General features: G+C 35.4%; 4 protein-coding genes across 6 annotated transcripts; 3 read left to right on the top strand and 1 right to left on the bottom strand.

Annotated features, from left to right (window-relative positions):
• Nucleotides 1-70: 70 nt before the first annotated feature.
• Nucleotides 71-2,211, bottom strand: LOC149702438 (beta,beta-carotene 15,15'-dioxygenase-like). The gene is made up of 8 exons (XM_089867119.1): nt 1,862-2,211; nt 1,662-1,800; nt 1,441-1,588; nt 893-1,371; nt 733-835; nt 557-666; nt 385-499; nt 71-323 (listed from the first exon to the last, which is right to left on the bottom strand). Exons 1-8 carry the CDS (start codon nt 2,209-2,211, stop codon nt 169-171), a joined length of 1,599 nt encoding a protein of 532 aa, XP_089723245.1. The 3' UTR covers nt 71-168.
• Nucleotides 2,212-2,604: 393 nt separating this feature from the next.
• On the top strand, nt 2,605-8,622 carry Tti1 (Telo2 interacting protein 1). The gene is made up of 17 exons (XM_089866247.1): nt 2,605-2,912; nt 3,019-3,158; nt 3,238-3,581; nt 3,653-3,915; nt 3,993-4,201; nt 4,925-4,981; nt 5,041-5,175; nt 5,247-5,360; nt 5,424-5,568; nt 5,628-5,981; nt 6,691-6,856; nt 6,930-7,274; nt 7,336-7,441; nt 7,772-7,854; nt 7,920-8,129; nt 8,229-8,315; nt 8,381-8,622. Exons 1-17 carry the CDS (start codon nt 2,710-2,712, stop codon nt 8,534-8,536), a joined length of 3,117 nt encoding a protein of 1,038 aa, XP_089722373.1. The 5' UTR covers nt 2,605-2,709; the 3' UTR covers nt 8,537-8,622.
• Nucleotides 8,623-8,749: 127 nt separating this feature from the next.
• Nucleotides 8,750-10,439, top strand: LOC149702436 (uncharacterized). Of its 2 annotated transcripts, none has more exons than XM_089866251.1 (6): nt 8,750-9,189; nt 9,250-9,408; nt 9,474-9,697; nt 9,772-9,971; nt 10,137-10,257; nt 10,319-10,439. In XM_089866251.1, the coding sequence occupies exons 1-6, from the start codon at nt 9,049-9,051 to the stop codon at nt 10,353-10,355; spliced, it is 882 nt and encodes a 293-aa protein (XP_089722377.1). In that variant the 5' UTR covers nt 8,750-9,048; the 3' UTR covers nt 10,356-10,439. The 2 variants fall into 2 exon arrangements, with proteins under 2 accessions (XP_089722377.1, XP_089722376.1); XM_089866250.1 differs by having other exon boundaries at nt 10,137-10,261.
• Nucleotides 10,440-10,458: 19 nt separating this feature from the next.
• LOC149702435 (sodium-coupled monocarboxylate transporter 1-like) lies at nt 10,459-17,662 on the top strand. Of its 2 annotated transcripts, none has more exons than XM_089866249.1 (14): nt 10,459-10,585; nt 12,286-12,552; nt 12,844-12,859; nt 12,994-13,097; nt 13,164-13,229; nt 13,304-13,423; nt 13,825-13,979; nt 14,050-14,190; nt 14,248-14,597; nt 14,679-14,833; nt 14,895-15,106; nt 15,597-15,694; nt 15,784-15,859; nt 16,581-17,662. In XM_089866249.1, exons 1-14 carry the CDS (start codon nt 10,583-10,585, stop codon nt 16,642-16,644), a joined length of 1,827 nt encoding a protein of 608 aa, XP_089722375.1. In that variant the 5' UTR covers nt 10,459-10,582; the 3' UTR covers nt 16,645-17,662. The 2 variants fall into 2 exon arrangements, with proteins under 2 accessions (XP_089722375.1, XP_089722374.1); XM_089866248.1 differs by having other exon boundaries at nt 15,588-15,694.
• The last annotated feature ends 40 nt before the right edge of the window (nt 17,663-17,702 follow it).

Here is a 17,702-nt window from a genome sequence, read left to right as displayed (position 1 = left end):
TTGACTGATATCAGTCTAGAATAATATCATGGCAAGAAGAATTGGACAATTTTGTTTTGTATATTTTCTTTATTGAATTTAATTGTATAATATTGCAAGGAAGATAGTTAAATATCACGAAATTGTTCTCGATGGTATAAAAGGAAGAACCATTTCTTCTACGAGATATTACTGTCGCAAAAATCTACCATGAGTTACGTTGGGAATGACTGTTCCCGTTGAAAACTCAGCCGATGCTACTTGCGTCATTGTTTTTGCGTCCAAACATACCAGAGTTACTTTGTTGTTGTCGGTCGTATGTAATGCCGAAAACAAGAGTACACCTATTGAATTACACCAAGAAGCTCAAGATCAAATTCATCTATTCAAGTAAAAATTGTGTACCATCGTCTTCATCGGTAGCTCCGGGGCTCTGTATGAAAGTCGGTTCCGATGGTAGGACACCCTCTTCTGAAGATTTCCATTCGAGGATGCTGTGGTCATCCACGTTTAGTTTGACCTAGTAAAATGAGTTGGAGATTGTTATTCTGTTTGACTATTGTTTTCATAAACTTACAATTCCTTGAACTAAGTCACCGACGGTTCTAGCTATTCCGTAACAGTACTTGTATTTTTTTCCATTGAAAGAAGCGTAATTTATCTGTGGTAATTCGAAACTATCCAACTCTGAAAGAGTTTAAAGTATTTGACTACAAAAGTACGCGAGTCATGGTTGGTATGATGCAAACTTACTTTCGCTTAGTATTTCCGGTTGACAATAGATGTTACCATCTTTGTCCACTCTCGCCGATGCTGTAGTATTTTTCAGACTAACCAAACCAGAATTAGGGTAGACCTATTTCGTAATGACGCATTAGGAGGCAGTTTTAAGTAAATCTACTTAAACATTTACCTTGCATTCGGATGGATCTCTAAGTGGTAAAACGAACCGTGCGACCTGCGTCTTCAAGGTCAGTATCTTTTCAGGGTTTTTTATTACGTCCTCGGCACTAGTCCTAAAGAACGCATCAACGTATGAGTTGTCCTGGTAAGTCACGACATCGACAACAGCGTGACCATCCTCTTCGTAACCGTTAACTTGATGAAAGGTCAGGAAAGGGTCAGAGGTGAACTTGTTAGGTAGTATTTTCCCCGTAACTTTGTCCACCACTTTAATGAGCACTTTCCTATTGGGTCGGTACTGTAATCCGGCACCGTAAGCCTTTTTGCGGATCATGGCGCAAGCTAACGTTCCCAGATCCATCGCGAATGATTGGTCAATAATGATGACGTAATTATCAGTCATAGTAAAGCTGTGATGGTAACTGGGCGCTAATAAGGACGCGCAACGAATCTTGCTGATGATTTGGGCTTCTTCAAATGGTGTTTTACCTGCATGAAGACCGAGATAACACGTTTGATACTGGAATAGGCGGGAATAGTATTGGCGCGGACACTAACCTGGTGATGGTTTGGCGGGAAATTTTATCAACAAGTCCGTCGAGATACCGTTCGTAAATCCATTGCCTAAGTTGTAAACTGATCCGTCTTTATCGTAGTGAGGATGAACAGTTGCCAAATTGACGGATACGTATTTACCAATTTCTTCCTGTAAACCACAAGTTTTTACGATACCAAGAATGTAAGGTCTGCGAACGTTCGAAGGTCGAACAATTACGTACCCTCTCCATAGTTTCCAAAGTATTTTTGTCCACTTTGGTTATTCTATCAAAGTCTGAGACAGCGTACAGCGAATCGCCATATTCTACTATATTTATGTTTGCATTGTCTGTCGCTATGCGAGTAAATATTGATGACACTCTGGATATAAATTATGAAGTCAAATACTTATTATTCTTAGTTTATTTTGAATTGACCTTACCTCTCAAATAAGGTGGCGCATGGATCCGGATACGCTTGGGTACCAAACTCCGAGACAACTATTCGGTTGGCTTTGATATTCTCCCGGTAGGTCTCGCTTTGCAGTAACTTGTTCTGGTAAGTCGGGTTACCATCGGAAACGTCGAATTTATGAATCATGGATAATCCATCGAACCAATGATTATATTTGTCCTGTCCGACTTCCATTTGACCGGGTCCATTCCGGTACAGGGTTCCCTTTAACCATTTAGGAAAGATTCCGCTTACTTGGCCTGTTTTGGGGTCAGGGGATTCGGTAACTCCGGCGCGGAAGTATGTGGAAAATCCTGTGATATCCGGAGGCGAGTCCATCATGACGTTAGTAAAAGTGAAAGTGACTTTTTAAAGGACCAAAATGATCTTATAAGTAATAATTTATTACTTCTGGAATGTGTCAAATAAGTGTGATTTGCGATATATCTATCAAAAAAATTACTTTATCTGGCATTGTTATAACCTTATCATTATGCATTCCTGTTTATGGCCTCTTCCATAATCTTGATTAACAAATTGGTTTCAAGATTTTATCACTAATTATTGTCACTCAAGTGATTAATATTTTGCCATGGAAATAATAATCTAATCTATTTCTCAGATTTCATCTATGACTTTAAAAGTTTCTTTTTTTTTCGCGGAATAATTTGAATTTTGAACATTAAAGTTACTGGCAACCCTGCAAAGTGAGCTCCTCGAGTCCCGTCGTCTGCTGTATTGTTGATTTGTTTTTTAACCAAGGGTTACTGCGCAGTTTTCGTAAATCTTATCAAAACTCAAAAGTAATGACTTAATCATTAATTTTTCGGTTAAAAAATGAGTGAAATATCGGTATTCGATCATCTAAAACCCTTTTGCGTCAGAGCAATTGAAAATCCGTCGAAAGAAGCCTTCTCCGATCTAGAAAATGTTTTTACTAAACAACTGAAGTCTGACAACCAGGCTTCAGTATTGATACCACCTTTTCAAGAATATCTTTCATTCCCTATGAAAATGGTGCTGCTACAGAACGATAAATTGTAGGTTATTCGTATTATATTATATTTCTTTAAAGTTCCACTGTTCCTGTTCCCAATTGAAAGAAATAAACGTAAGCTTAGCCTTAATCAAAATCTTTAACCTTAGTTCGGAGGCTACCTCCATCTCTGCGTTAAAAACCCTGAATAGCCTGTTACGTTTGTCATCTTCTAATACATGGGAATCATTTTCTAAAACGTTTACGCAATTATTTACAACTCTTAGCAACCCTACATGCCAAATTCAAGGTATTCATGGGCTTAAAAATGTTTTTAACGTTACTTACTTACCATTTCCAACCATATTCTAAATACAATTTTGAAATAGACAGCAAATTAAGCACTGAATTAAAATTGGAGCTAATAAACTGCGCTCAAAGTTTAATTTCAAAGAATACGGGTGAAATTCAGCTCAAAATGATGAGTGCAGCTTTTTGTCCTGCATTGGGACATTCAATATTTGTTTTATTATGGATGTCCCAGAATGAAACGCAAAGAGAGTTAAGAATAACAGCCATGGAAACCATAATATGCCTTTTTACCATAACTGACCCTGATACGACTCTTTTAACAATGACTGGTAAAAGATTAGCCTCATTTTTACCGGGAATCTGCATTGCTATGATGACGGTGGCTACAGGGGATGTTAAACAAGGCTCCAAAGTCACTATTGTACGTTAATTTAGCGCATATTATTAACGCAAAAGAAATTAGATGCCTAAATTACCCAATTATCGTATCAGACTTCTCTGAAAGTTTGGACATACGTTGTTTCATTTGTCATGGGTGATAAAAACCTAGCTGCATCTAAAGATGAAGTGACCGATGTTGATAAAGTTGAAATTAAGGTTCCTGAAGTGATACGTAATAAAGAATGGCTCGAAGAAACTTCAACAAAATTACAAATTTTGATGAAAAAAATTGCAACACTCGTTTCCCATGAAAAATATAAAGTTAGATTTGCACTTTTAGAATGGGCTGAGGAAATCCTGACCAAATGTACAAGGTCATAACCTTTTCCATCTTCTTAAGTACTTAATTACCAAGATCTAGTGTAATTAATTAGATTAAGTTTAATTATAGTTCATTAAGTAAACACATCCAAATACCATTGGATGTAGTTATTACTTTAAACTTAGATGAATATCCCGAAGTATCGAGGAAAAGTCAAGATATTTTGAATGTTTTTGACGATTTATTAAGGGAGTTTAAGGAAACTGATTTAATAACTGAATTGGAAGAGAATATTTACGCAATTTCAACAAAATTGCCCAGAATTTTCAGGGTTTTTGGTAAATATTTCAGGGTTGCTACCAAGGGGTCGGACGTTCGGCATTTTAGTGTACGGGATTTTGAGATTTCAAGATTTTGACAAAGATTTTGAGATTTTTCCCCAGATTTTGAGATTCTGACTCAGATTTTAGAAATCTGGAAATCTAGTCCAAGATTTTAAGATTTCGGGATTTTAAAGGAGATTTTCAGATTTTGAACGCGATTTTCAGATTTCGAAGAAGATTTCGGGATTTTGTTCAGGATTTTCAGATTTTGAAGGAGATTTTGGGCTTTGGAACAAGATTTTCAGATTTTGAGGAGATTTTCAGATTTCGAGGAGATTTTCGGATTTCGAGGAGATTTTCAGATTTTGATTTTGGGATGAGATTTTGGGATTTTACGTTAAGATTTCGGGATTTCTAGATTTTAATGTGAGATTTCGGGATTTTTGGTGAAGATTTCGGGATTTTCAGATTTTAAAATAGGGATTTCGGGATTTTCAGATTTTAAGGTAGGGATTTTGGGATTTCTAGATTTTGACGTGAGATTTTAAAGTTTTCAGATTTTGACGTGAGATTTTAAGATTTTTAGATTTTGACGTGAGATTTCGGGATTTCGAGATTTTCGAGAGAGATTTTAAACAGATTTCAAACGAAGTGTACGGGATTTTGACAAACGTCCGACCCCTCGGTTGCTACAAGTCCTGGAATTATTATTAATTTTCTAACAAAATCCCTAAATAGATGACAGTGAAAAAATAAGTGCTTTAAATCTTTTAGCTGGTTATATAAAACTTATAGGTATGATTATGATAGAGCCCCATTAATTATATTAATTAATAGACCAATTAATTTTCTAGGCCCAAGAAAAATGAGAATAATTTTATTTTCCGAAAGTTTTATTGACAGACTGATGTTAGCTTTATTACAATTAATACAATTAGACACGACGGAAATTTTAATTTTAGAAAATAAAACCACACCTTCCCAACAGGGTAATTAAATAAATTAATTTAAATAATTAGGTCGCAAATATTAAATGAAAAAAAAATACATATATTTATAGAAAAATTATTAGAATCGCCAAATATAACGTGGCCTAGAAAATACTTCAAACATTTTAGGGATGAAAGAGTATTTACAACATTTTGTAATGTTTGTAAACAATTAGGTGCTCCTGGTAAGAACGGTTTAATCGCGTTAATCGCGTTAATTATCTATATTTAAATATATTTTATTTAAGGGGATATAAGTCATATTGTTGATTATCTATTGGTCAAAGCCAGACAGTCTTCTTTTTATAGAAAAGAGTCTATTTTGATACTAAATGAAATTATTATGGGTCAAGTTGACCCCAATTCTGATCAAGAACCATTTGAGTTAGTGAGGTAAGAATCGGATTTCATCTCAGGTTCGAGTCAACGCATTCTTTTCTATCTTTACTTAGACGCGTCATTGAAGAATATGTTTCTGACCATTTTTGGAATCTTGAAGTTACCGAATCGGAATCTAAGAAAGAATTTCGCGATCAATTTTTATTGGATGAAAAAGATTCAAAGACGCCCGAAAATATTCGTAGCAACATTATTCAAAAATGTTTATTGTTGGAAGGAATCTCTCGTTTTTCAAAAGTGTTAACGAGGGATTTTAAATTAGTGCTGCTTACAATACTCTGCCCCTTTTTGGAAGAAGTTGGTAGTTCTTCCATGCAAGTTTCCCATACCGCCACTTTAGCATTGAGAGTTATTGTAAATAATGGTGGCACTTGGTATAGCTGCCAGGATGAGGCTAAAGAACAGTTGTAAGTCTTTGAAATTGTCTAGCATAATTTCTAGTAGTGGTCTTTCAATTATGGGCCGAGAATGGCCCAAATATCGCGCTATTATGACACTAAGAATGACCCGAATATCGCCCAATTGTGACCCCGAGAATTGTCCGAATATCGGGCAACTACGACCCCGAGAATGGTCCGAATATCGCCCTATTACGACCCCGAGAATTGTCCGAATATCGGGCAACTACGACCCCGAGAATAGCCCGAATATCGGGCAACTACGACCCCGAGAATTGTCCGAATATCGCCCTATTACGACCCCGAGATTGGTCCGAATATCGGGCAACTACGACCCCGAGAATAGCCCGAATATCGGGCAACTACGACCCCGAGAATTGTCCGAATATCGGGCAACTACGACCCCGAGAATAGCCCGAATATCGGGCAACTACGACCCCGAGATTGGTCCGAATATCGGGCAACTACGACCCCGAGAATAGCCCGAATATCGGGCAACTACGACCCCGAGATTGGCCCGAATATCGGGCAACTACGACCCCGAGAATGGTCCGAATATCGCCCAATTACGTAGTTTTTATTGCAAGGAATATCGCTCGAATACGCGCATTAAATCTCGCGATTCACATCGCTGGAAATTATGTTAAATCTTAAAATTTCGGCGCAACAAAAGAGGAAAACACTTCCTAAAAACATCCATCCTTCCGCATCTTTCTAGTTCCATCGCCGATCTTATCTTCTATAACTGCGACTACTTAGCCCACTCTCTTTCAATTAAACTAAGACACATCGACGAATTCCCCAATGCCCCTATTGTCTTAGACGTTATATGCCGATTTGCCAAAGAAAACGTTCTGACACCCTTGGAAGACTTAATTTACGAAGTCAGAATAAATTTTACATAAAAAATATTCATCAACATTCACCAACATTGAGCGTGAACTTTTAACCTTTCAGGTCCTGAGGTTACTAGACATTTACCACAACGAAAAATCAATGCAACTTTTAAAAGTCTTGCAGTCGTTATTAACAGCCATTAATAGATGGTTTGACCATGGCCATGACCCTGATAAACTTCCAAAACCCAAGGGTCAAATTGGTGGTCATCATGACGATTTAGAGTTAGAGGGGTTAAGCCTGAAGGATTTTTTAGTAGAATATGATAGATTACATAAGATATCGGAGAATCTTATAGAGGAGGAAATAGAAACGGAAGTAAATGATAGGGAGGAGGAAATGGGGGAGATTTCACCGGAAATGAAGGATAAAAAGAAAGAGCGTCACATCGAAATAGCAATAAGCGTAATTAACACAAAAATAAAGAAATAAAGTATTTGTTTTAAGTTTTACAATTATTCATTAGGTTTTGAAACGTTGTGTTCATATGCAAAGCTCCCCTATTTTACCAGTTAGAATTTTAACACAAGATTTAATACAATTAGGGGTTCAAATATTGAAAGAACATGAAGGTATATATCATATAAGCTTATCATAAGTTTATAAGATATGTTCCATTAATGTGTCACTCGTTAATGAGAGCTTGTCATGAAGTGACGTAGGTGAAACGTCATAGATTCTCTTAAAGCGACGCCTAGTGAGGCCCTGTCAAAGGCTTAGTACAGACTAAAGAGGAGGATGGACTGCAAAACCGAGTGTAGTCAATTCTCACGTCGTTCTTGGACTAGCTCTCATTAAGCCTCTAACATTACGAAGTATGGGTAGTGACATACTTATGGAACATATCTTATAAACTTATGGCTTATGATATTATTTAAATGCAAATCGGAATCAAATTGCAGATGACTTATTACCATTGGTGCATGAATTATGGGATCCGTTAGTGCGTAGGTTTATTAGAGATGATAATGTTGTTACCTTAAAAGTAAGCCTCAAAGTTAAGCCTAAATTTGACTGCATAATATAGTGATTTGATTTAATTTAAAATAGGCCTTTGAAACTTTGTTATTATTATCCGAAATTTGCGGGGATTTTATTCGAAAACGAACTTTAACTGACGTTTGGCCAAAATTAATCTCCATATTGGAGCAACAAAGACTTATAAGTTTGGGAAAAGATGACGGTTCGGCTTACAGATTCACTATACAGTACAAATTGCAGTTAAAAATATTGACACATTTAGGGAACCTTCTGAAAACGGTACGTTTAGTTGTTCATCGGACATTTTCCGAGCTGGGAATGTTCGAATGAACAATAGAATGAACCGTTCTATGAGTTAAAACTTGGTGTTGTTTACAGTTGGATGTCAAAGAAAATGAATTAGAATCATGTTGTTGCTTGCTAATTAGTTATTTATGCGAAAAACACCCACAAACTTTACTGCAGGTATTACTGTTACGACAGTTGTTACTGTTAAATACAGTTAGTAATAAAACAATGGGATTTTCTAGGCCGCCAAAGAAGCTATGAAAATAGCGGAAACAGTTGACTCTGACTTAGTTTGGTTTGCAGTTAAAAATTACAGCGGTTCGGAACAGCTTTATCTACCTCACAAAGACCTCAGAGCCGTCAATTTTACGAAGAAAAATCCTTTAATTAAATTGTAAATTTTGATTAAAAATTTAAAGGAAATATTATTTTTTTCCTGCGCTTCAGTGTTTTTGTTTTTTATAATAAAATCGAATTGATTTGTTTCGTTTCGTTTTTTTTGTCTTTATCTTCATCGCTTCAAATGCTTTTATCAGTTTTTGATTGAGGCCATTTAAGTTTATAGATAATGTTGGAAGTTATCGGAGAATAAACATTTCTTTGGCGTCTGTGGTGTAAAAGGTTTATAAGTTAAAATCTCCCGAAGTATTTGCTCCAAAACTCGAAATCTTTATATTGAAAACTTCTGTGTCTTTCGGCGGTTGTTTGTAATGGTAGTCGCTAGTGAAAAAAATACTACGGTTTTAACTTATTCGTCATTAGATATGTTTTATTTAAAATAATTACAGTTTATTTTCAAGAAGTCATGCCGTAAGGGGCGCGATTAGTGTTTATTAATTAGTGACAGATTAATTAATTAATCTAGTCCACGTGGTAATGTTAATAAAAAACTTGAGATTCGGCGCGTATTATGGAAACCTCAACATCGAATGTATTCGAAGAACGTTATGCACGGTGCGAGCTCGAATTTACCTCCATTGACAGTATGATTACATCGAAAGATATACCATTTAAAAAGAGTACCGTCACCAGATGTTTTCACGAATACCCAGTATGTTTAATTTTGTGTAAAACTTGAGCTTAAAATATAGTAATTACGTTAAATTTTAAGTTACGAATCTTGATACCGAAACACGCATCTAATAACGTTTGTCAATGGGTTTACAACATCGTTTTCGGTGGTGGATTGGTCAGTGGTGACCGTATATCAGTCCAAGTACATGTCAAAGATTTCGCCTGCGTTTTGTGGACTTCGCAATCCTTTCAGAAAGTTATTATTCACAGTGTTTCATCCGAAAGCGACTTAGAAAATTAACTCTAAAATTATGTGTTTAGGTTTACAAGATCAGCGGGTCAAACGGACCCTGTTACCAGAATCTCAGTTTTCATTTGGGACCTAGCAGTTTTTTAGCCGTTCTTTCAGACCCCGTTGTTTGTTACGGAGACGCAGATTTTCGTCAAACGCAAGAAGTTCGAATGAATTCATCTAGCAATTTAATCTTATTAGATTGGTACACGGCTGGTAGAACAGCTCGAGGGGAATGGTGGACTTTTAAATGGTAAAAGAACTAGTTCTGTCCATGAGTAACTCGAGAAGGGTCATTTTCCACGTCATTAAATGGATACGCTTTAGTCTGTTTAGTTCGATCAACGTCTATCTCGATGATAAATTGGTTGTTCGAGAATCCTTGGAATTATCTAAAACTCCGCATATTGAAATCGAACAAAGCATGCGAGAATTTGGTGTTTTTGGAACATGTATTTTCATTGGACCTTTTCTGCAAAATATGTCAAATGAAATGATAAAGAATTTGAATTCCAGAAGCGACGGGGGTAAGTTATCAAGGATAAGTATACGGATATTAAGCAAACGTACTTAATTGACATGCTTATTTTCACCTTTGTTTATCAGTTTATTTTTTTACTTCAAAGTCAACTAGTTTAAGGTCCTGAAAAACTGGAATTGATTATTTTTGGGCTCTTTTTTTTAACTTTTAGGAAAGAAACCACGAATGGAGATTCTTTTCACCGCTAGTCCTCTTTATTCTAGAGATCCAAATGATTCTGCCAAAAAAGAGTGTATTGGTTGCGTATTAAGGATTGGTGCTGCGAATACCGCGTTGGTAAAATTGTGAACATTCTTGTTAACGTATATCAATTAATTTAGAAACGTTTATTAGGCGTACGAAGAACTGTCGAAACTTTTATTATCACTAACACTAATCTTTGGTGATAATCCTTTTGAAAACAAGTTTTAAGAAGGTTTAATTAACAATAAACGTCGGTTATTGGTTATTGAAATTTGTTTATTATTTTAATTGCCGATCGGACGTTTAAAGAGAACGGACATCCTACGAGACTTCCCTTTACCACGTTAATTATTTTAATATGTATTTGATAGTTTGAGAGATTTATCATAAACACGGAAATTTATATCGAAAACAATGGTAAGTTTTTTCTTCTTAACGTTTTAAATATTTAGAAAGTTAAATTCTTAATTAAACGATAGTAAAAGGCGTAAATTGTCAATTAGAATATAGTTTTTAATGTTAATTTAGTTGTATTAGACTGCATTTCAGTTAATTGTTTTAGACTGAAAGTATAGGTTTTAATCTTCACAAGCGGGTAACGATGGAATACGTGTTGAAAAGACGCGATGCGTGTGAACGTAATATAAAATAAACCGTAGACACGCCCACCCGGAATCTGAGATTTATATTTTTTAAAGGCAGAGTTTCAACAAAAATTATAAATTCTGGGCGAAATTCTAGTCAAACTGAGTATAGAATTAACAATAGGGCAACATGCTGCCCATGATCGGGTTGACCCTCTGTCAAAATTTTTAAAGGTTCTACATCATCCATAAGTTAATAAGATATGTTGGCCATAAGTTTGTCACTGGTTACAAACTGGATCATGTCATGAAGTGAATGAGGTAGGTCATAGATTCGAGGTAAAGCGAGGGACGCCTGGGGAGGTGCTGTCAAAGGGGGCTTAGTAATGCAGCCTAAATAGGACCTAGATGGAAGTGCTGCAAAATTAACCACCGAGTGTAGGACTTCAATTCTCGCTTGTCGTTCTCGAACTAGCTCGAGCTGTAAGACTATAGCTTTACGAAGTATATATAATGTAATACTTATGGTACATATCTTATAAACTTATAAAGTGGGAATTAGAAAGTATAATCTTTCATTGTTTTAGTTCAATGCTCGGTTTTCAGTTTGCCTAGAATTTATTTCGTTGGATCTGGCTCTTCTTTGATTAAGTTTTGCTCTGTCATGTAAACGTGTGTTTTATGTTTCGAGATGTACACGTGAATGAAAAAAAATTAATTGTTATGCTAGATCACACGTACGTTTCGTGAACGTACGCGGCGGCTCTATTCCGCTGAAAAACAACTTTGAACTAGGAGGCAAAAAAATAATGATAACTTTTCGTAGAACTTTTTTTCGTAGAAAATGATGAATTAGTAACGGATTTATTTTTTTTGTCAAATAAAGTACCTAAGTCTTAATAATTCTAAAGTTTGACGTAAGTTATTTAGTGTCAACTTCTTTTTAAGCAACAAAGGTAAATTTAAACGTATCGCTCTATCCTTCGCGTCAGAACTGTTCATTTTCTCGTTTCTGTTTTCACTTTTTATCGATGACTAACAGGTGCTAGGTAGTTGCTCACAATTGCTAAACTGCGTGAAAAAAATTAAGAACAGTTTCAAATATTATTTTACAAAGTAGATTCCCGGTTGTGGTCTCGCTAACTATTTAAATAAGCTAGTGTACTTAATTAGTGAATACTCCGTCTACTTCTGCCAAAGACCAGGTAGGTTACCAAACGAATAAATTATCTTTGTATAGTTAATGACTTATGTGGTCTTTCACGACCAACTGTGTAATTGCTGCACATTAAGTTCTAGCACAATGGTTTGGTTTTTAAACTAGTTGCACGTTGTACGATAGTAATATTTTATTTAATTGTTAAGTAGTTCAAGTAAGATAATTTCCAAAAAAGAATCTAAATTTTTAAAGAAAGGTTTGTTGCAAATGAGATTTTCGCTTGAGAACGAGATGAGAAAGTTATAATTTTGAGACGCGTGTTTTTGGTTCAGCTTGTTGCACCCCACACACATTCGGTGTAATTCTCGTTACAGGAATCGAAATACAAGATGAGTTCGCAATTAGAATGGCCTGATTACTTGTCCATTTTGAGCATGCTAATGTTATCCTGGAGTGTCGGAATTTACTACGCTTGCAAAGGTAGACTTAAACAAAATAAAGTACAAGATGGCGGCGAAAACGAAGGCGAATTGATGACCCGATACGCCTTGGGGAATTACAAAATGGGAGTATTGCCAGTTGCCTTTTCGATATCGGCTACCACCTTATCTGGAAATTCAATAGTTGGTGCCGTTGGAGAGGTCGGTATTTGCAAAGTTATTTCAATCTTACTTGCCTCCAAAAGCAAGTTCCTAATTCTCAAAGCCGTACATTTTCTAAAATCTAGACAAAAAAATTCTTTAAATTTGAGATTCTATTTATCGTTAAAAGTAAAGGTTTTTTTGCTTACCATTAGTTTAATAAGATAAGCCGACATTTCTTCATTGGGGTAAACGAGCTTGTTTTTTTTGGTGGTTCAACTGGTCTTATGTAAATTTTCCTTAAATTACTATTTTTTTCTTTAAAATATGCGAATGGCGATGTTTCTTCAGGTATATCTTTATGGAGGTTAGTTAATAAACTATTTAATAACCATTTACCAAATAAAACAATTTTGAGGAGAATCAATTGATATTTATTTGATCAATGTCGTCAAGGCAAATAAATTTTCTGCAAACAAATCGAGTATTTTGATTTTCCAGGTCAATACATATTTTTTACCGTCGGCTCGACAATTGGTTTGGTAATCTCGGCATTCCTGGTGATCCCTGTATATCGTCAACTGAAATACATTAGTATTTACGAGGTTTGTTTATAATATCTCAAGATTAATTTCAATATTACAATTTAAATTATTTACTCGCGCATGTAGTATCTGGAGCGTCGATACAATCGCGCCGTTCGATTATGTTTCTCCGCCATTTACATAATTGCCAAAGTAAATTAGTTTGATTTATTCTGTCCGTGTTGATCAGTTTTTCAACTAGACGCGAGTGATAATGACCTCTTTAGATGGTGTTTAGTTCCGTGGCTTTGTACGTTCCCGCCCTATGCATATCAACGTTAACAGACGTACCTCAATGGATTTCCGTAGCATTTTCTGGAACAATTTGCATTTGCTACTGCGTTTCAGTAAGTCCTATTTATAATGAATTTAATTAGCCGAAAAGCTCTTACTAAAACGTGTAGCGCGCTCAGACCTATAAAGTCTATCAAGTATGGCCGTATTCAAATTAGCTAGGCCTAATTAACACCAGAGAAGTTAGGGTAAGACGTACGAGTACTTGCTAAATTTAAACTCGTAAAATTAAAGTTTCTTAAACTTTCTAATAATTACTCAATATAAACAAGTTCTGTTGATTAACCAGTGCATGGGGTAGACCTAATATAGTGTATCTGTGATAAATCGTCTAAAAATCAGGAAATATATCTTGAGAATAACAAACTTTAGCCAATTAGATACAATTTAACGGATTTATTCTTTTCCTGTATAATTTCTTTTGGTTGTCTTTTTCTTTCTCACTTCGGTAAAGGGTGGAATTAAAGGCGTTATTTGGACGGATGTAATTCAAAGTTTCTTCATGGTCACTTGTAACTTGTTGCTAATTATATTCGGGGTCATTAGAGTTGGTGGAGTTCAAAAGGTCATCGATGCTTGCGTACAGAGTGGTCGTATAGGACATATAACGTAAGAGAAAAAAATAAATCCGAATTTAGCAATTTAATTTTTTAATTTATAATAATAATCAATAAAACAGCTACATTGAGACGGCGAACACGAGATACTCCATCTGGTCACTGTTGATTGGTTCTGCCGTAATTTTTCTAAACGCCATGTGCGCGGGACAAGCCACTGTTCAAAGAGTACTTAGCGTACGCAGTTTGCGAGAAGCTCAAAAGTCAGTTGTAGTGAATTAAAAATTACTTTGTTTTGAAGCTAAATAATTTACCAACAGAGCGACATTAACCGGTGCTGTCTTGGTATGTTGCTTCCTGTCCATGACTGTCATGACGGCGCTGGTCATCTACGCAAATTTCTGGACTTGTGACCCTTTCTTGCGTCCAGAGGAGACGAAGATCCGAACATCAGATCAAATACTGATGTACGGAGTGGCGGCTATCTTGGATAAACCTGGTCTGAAAGGGTTGGCATTAGCGGGGATCTTCAGTGGATCATTGAGCACATTTTCATCCTACATCAATTCATTCGCCACCCTCACTGTTGAGGATTTTGTTAAACCAGTATTAAAGGATCAACATCGATCCTTGTCCGACAAGAATAACGTTTTACTTTGTAAATTTTTCAGTGAGTTTCAATGTTTTCCCAATCGAAATTATTTATCCCACGGAAAGAATACATCGCACTATATGATATTTTGTTTTGTAGCTTGCGTATTTGGTATCATGAGTATTTTAATGGCTTTTGCGGTTCCCTTTTTGGGTGGCATCATTCAAGCTGGTATGCAAATTACCGGAGCAACTGGTGGTCCCTTATTGGGTGTAATTTTCTTGGGTATCTTTTGTCGGAAGGCGAACGCCAGGGTAATAAAACAAACAATTTCAATGTCAACGCGCACCCGTTGCAAATTCTTGTAATCAACAGGGCGTTTTGATTGCCTTGATCTCCGGTTTGATCTTTTGTTTCTGGCTCAGCGTGGGTTCCTTGATGCACAAGAGACCTTACACTACATTGCCTTTGTACGATTATGATTGCGCTGTCAAGAATGTGACATCTGAATACAAAACATCATCGCTATACGAAAACAGTACCATCGATTCTATGGTAGAATTTGCTAATGATTTAAGCTTAGAAAGGTAACTGTTACAGTTCTGTTATTTCAAATTGATTCTCTACTTGAATCCAATCTCCGAACTATACCATGAACCATAAGTTTATAAGATATGTTCCATAAGTATGACACTTCCAATACTTCGTAATGCTTTTCGAGAATTTATGACCTACCTCACTCACTTGATGACAAGCTCTCAGTAACCAGTGACAAACTTATGGAACACATCTTATGAACCCAAGCGTCGCGAACTTTCTAAACTACCCACCCAAATCGAGATAAGAACTCAAAGCGGTCACACTCACATATTGTATCCTGTCCCTTCAATATATATAACATCCTTTACGACACATTATATCGCAGTTTGTGTTTATGACATAACTATACGTACAGACGATACGGCGTAGCTCTTGCATAGATATTTAAATTCAAACTGATTCGCGTACCATCCTCGAAGCTTATCATTCACTTAGTTTAATACCTAATTAGCATAATAATGCAATTAGTTATTCCAGTTACGTTTTCCCTATCTATCGGCTATCATTCTTTTGGCAAGGACCGATTGGTTTCCTCATAACATTCACCTTGGGACTGGTAACCAGTATTTTATTAGGCGAGTTTTCAATTTTTAATTTAAATTAATTTAAATTGAATTTTTCTAAATTTTTCTAAATGAGATAAGAAATAAATTTACCCAAACAGGTTCGACTGAAGATAAAAAACGCAAAATTGATCCGAGACTATTGAGCACTTTAGTTAATAATTCTGGTAACAGCGAGTAAGTGTTTATTAATTGCTTTATTAATAACTTATAATTAATTTCTTTCATAAGTGTCGGTATGGAATGTTTATAGTTTAGGGTAGAGGGGGGGGGGGCAATAATTTAGACCCACACAATTTGAATTAACGCATAAACTAGTTTGATAGGGAAATTAATCTTAAGTACTAGAAAGTTAAGCTATTTAAACGTCATCACCTACGTCATAAATACATAGTTTATTACCCTCGTTTATGCCTTTTAAAATATACCAACTATTTTTCGTTTCATTATGTTATGTTTATACAGAAAATACTACTACTACTACTCGAATCGTTTGTAGTTAAGAATTAACTCTATCATAAGCTTATAAGTAAGTTCCATAAGTATGACGCTCATACTACGTTATTAAGGGTATGAAAGTGAATTTACTCTGGATATATATTTCCAAAAACGGTTTTTAGCACCTTGACTTTAAAAGAAAAAAATATTATTACAATTTAATATTTTTCAAGGTCTACCTTTTAAATCAAATCGCCTTAGTAAAAAAATTATGAAAGAAAAAAAGAAAGCAAAAAAAAATTCACATTTAATAATACAATTTTATGACTTAAAAATGATTGAAGTATTAGTAAGAATTTTTTGATAAGGCGCGGTTTGCACCGTCAGTCACTTAATATTAGAAGTATTAACATTTTTTATATAATTTTCTAAAGCTTTTAAATTATTATTTTCTAAACAGGTTAGATCGCAAAATGGCCGATGTCAACTTACTTTCAAATGCGAATGAGACGGTGACATTATAATTAAATAATTTAATTGCATTTTAAACGTATAAATCGATAATTGCGTGTCACGTGACAACACCCGCGAATAGTTTTAATTGTTAATGAATTTTCTATAATTGCTTACCGGCAGATCGATGATTTTAATTCAATTAAAAAAATTGGTTTTTTTTGGCGAAATTTTGTTAGAATTGAACTGTCTCTTTACTTCTTGTCAAGTAAACAACTAAGTAAGTACTTGAAATCTGAGAGCAACTAGTTAGGCCTAATCTCTCTGTTGATCGTTAGTGTAATTGTTACGTGTGAAGAACATTATCGTTTGAATAACAGTTTTAACGAGGTAATAACAAGCACCTTGGAAAGCCGTTTTCGAGCCCAAAGTCCTTTGATTACGCAAATTAGTTGAGTTGAAATTGTTAATTGCGTACATAATCGCGTCGTGTTGTCGAAAGTGTGTAACTTGATAATTGACCCTTCCTAATTCTAAAGCCTACACGCTGCGGTGGCTTTACATTTTGTTACAATACGTGACCATGACCATGACGCTTTTCATTCCGACGTTTGTTTTCTTCCAAGGACGCTTGGCAATATAGCCAAAGGGTATGCGGATTATTACAGAATGTTAAACGCCGTATTAAAGAAAGTAGTGTTTGTCAAACGCGGTTGAAGGCGAGTATGTGTTACTTTATTTGTTTTCGATTGAAAATAATTTAATTTAAAACCGCTACTTTTCTAATTCTGTGCGTAATTACGACTATATTTTGTATGAAGAAGAAAAAAAAAGATTTGACTTTAAAGGTTAAATGGCTAAATTAGAATAGTGTCGAAATATTAACGCTTGGTTATTTTTATTATTATCATAAGTTTATAAGTGATATGTTCCTTCCATAAGTATGGCACTATATGCTAGAGACTTACAGCTCGAGCTAGTTCTAGAACGACAAGCGAGAATTGCAGACTACACTCTTGTGTGCAGACATGAACTTGTGTGAATATTTAAATCATTTTTAATGTAAAATAAAATGGTCTTAATTTACTAAATTGGAAAACCTCCCACGGTTTATTGCACTATATAATTG

This window comes from Phalangium opilio, unplaced genomic scaffold, assembly GCF_054372755.1.
Source record: "Phalangium opilio isolate 3A_F unplaced genomic scaffold, DU_Popi_V2 ptg000017l_1, whole genome shotgun sequence".
In the NCBI taxonomy this organism is placed as follows: domain Eukaryota; kingdom Metazoa; phylum Arthropoda; class Arachnida; order Opiliones; family Phalangiidae; genus Phalangium; species Phalangium opilio.
Note: the sequence above shows the minus strand (reverse complement) of the source record. Positions and strands in the feature narration are given on the sequence as shown.

Coding starts and splice junctions, on each gene's coding strand:
- LOC149702438 (XM_089867119.1), bottom strand. CDS start 2,211: ATGGACTCGCCTCCGGATATCACAGGATTTTCCACATACTTCCGCGCC. Junction 1,801..1,861: donor TGCGCCACCTTATTTGAGAG/GTAAGGTCAATT, acceptor ATTTATATCCAG/AGTGTCATCAATATTTACTC. Junction 1,372..1,440: donor TCCCGCCAAACCATCACCAG/GTTAGTGTCCGC, acceptor GTCTTCATGCAG/GTAAAACACCATTTGAAGAA.
- Tti1 (XM_089866247.1), top strand. CDS start 2,710: ATGAGTGAAATATCGGTATTCGATCATCTAAAACCCTTTTGCGTCAGA. Junction 2,913..3,018: donor CTGCTACAGAACGATAAATT/GTAGGTTATTCG, acceptor CTTTAACCTTAG/TTCGGAGGCTACCTCCATCT. Junction 3,159..3,237: donor CCCTACATGCCAAATTCAAG/GTATTCATGGGC, acceptor ATTTTGAAATAG/ACAGCAAATTAAGCACTGAA.
- LOC149702436 (XM_089866250.1), top strand. CDS start 9,049: ATGGAAACCTCAACATCGAATGTATTCGAAGAACGTTATGCACGGTGC. Junction 9,698..9,771: donor GAATGGTGGACTTTTAAATG/GTAAAAGAACTA, acceptor GATACGCTTTAG/TCTGTTTAGTTCGATCAACG. Junction 10,262..10,318: donor GTGCTGCGAATACCGCGTTG/GTAAAATTGTGA, acceptor AACGTTTATTAG/GCGTACGAAGAACTGTCGAA.
- LOC149702435 (XM_089866248.1), top strand. Junction 13,230..13,303: donor CCATTTACATAATTGCCAAA/GTAAATTAGTTT, acceptor TGACCTCTTTAG/ATGGTGTTTAGTTCCGTGGC. Junction 14,191..14,247: donor AGTTTGCGAGAAGCTCAAAA/GTCAGTTGTAGT, acceptor ATTTACCAACAG/AGCGACATTAACCGGTGCTG.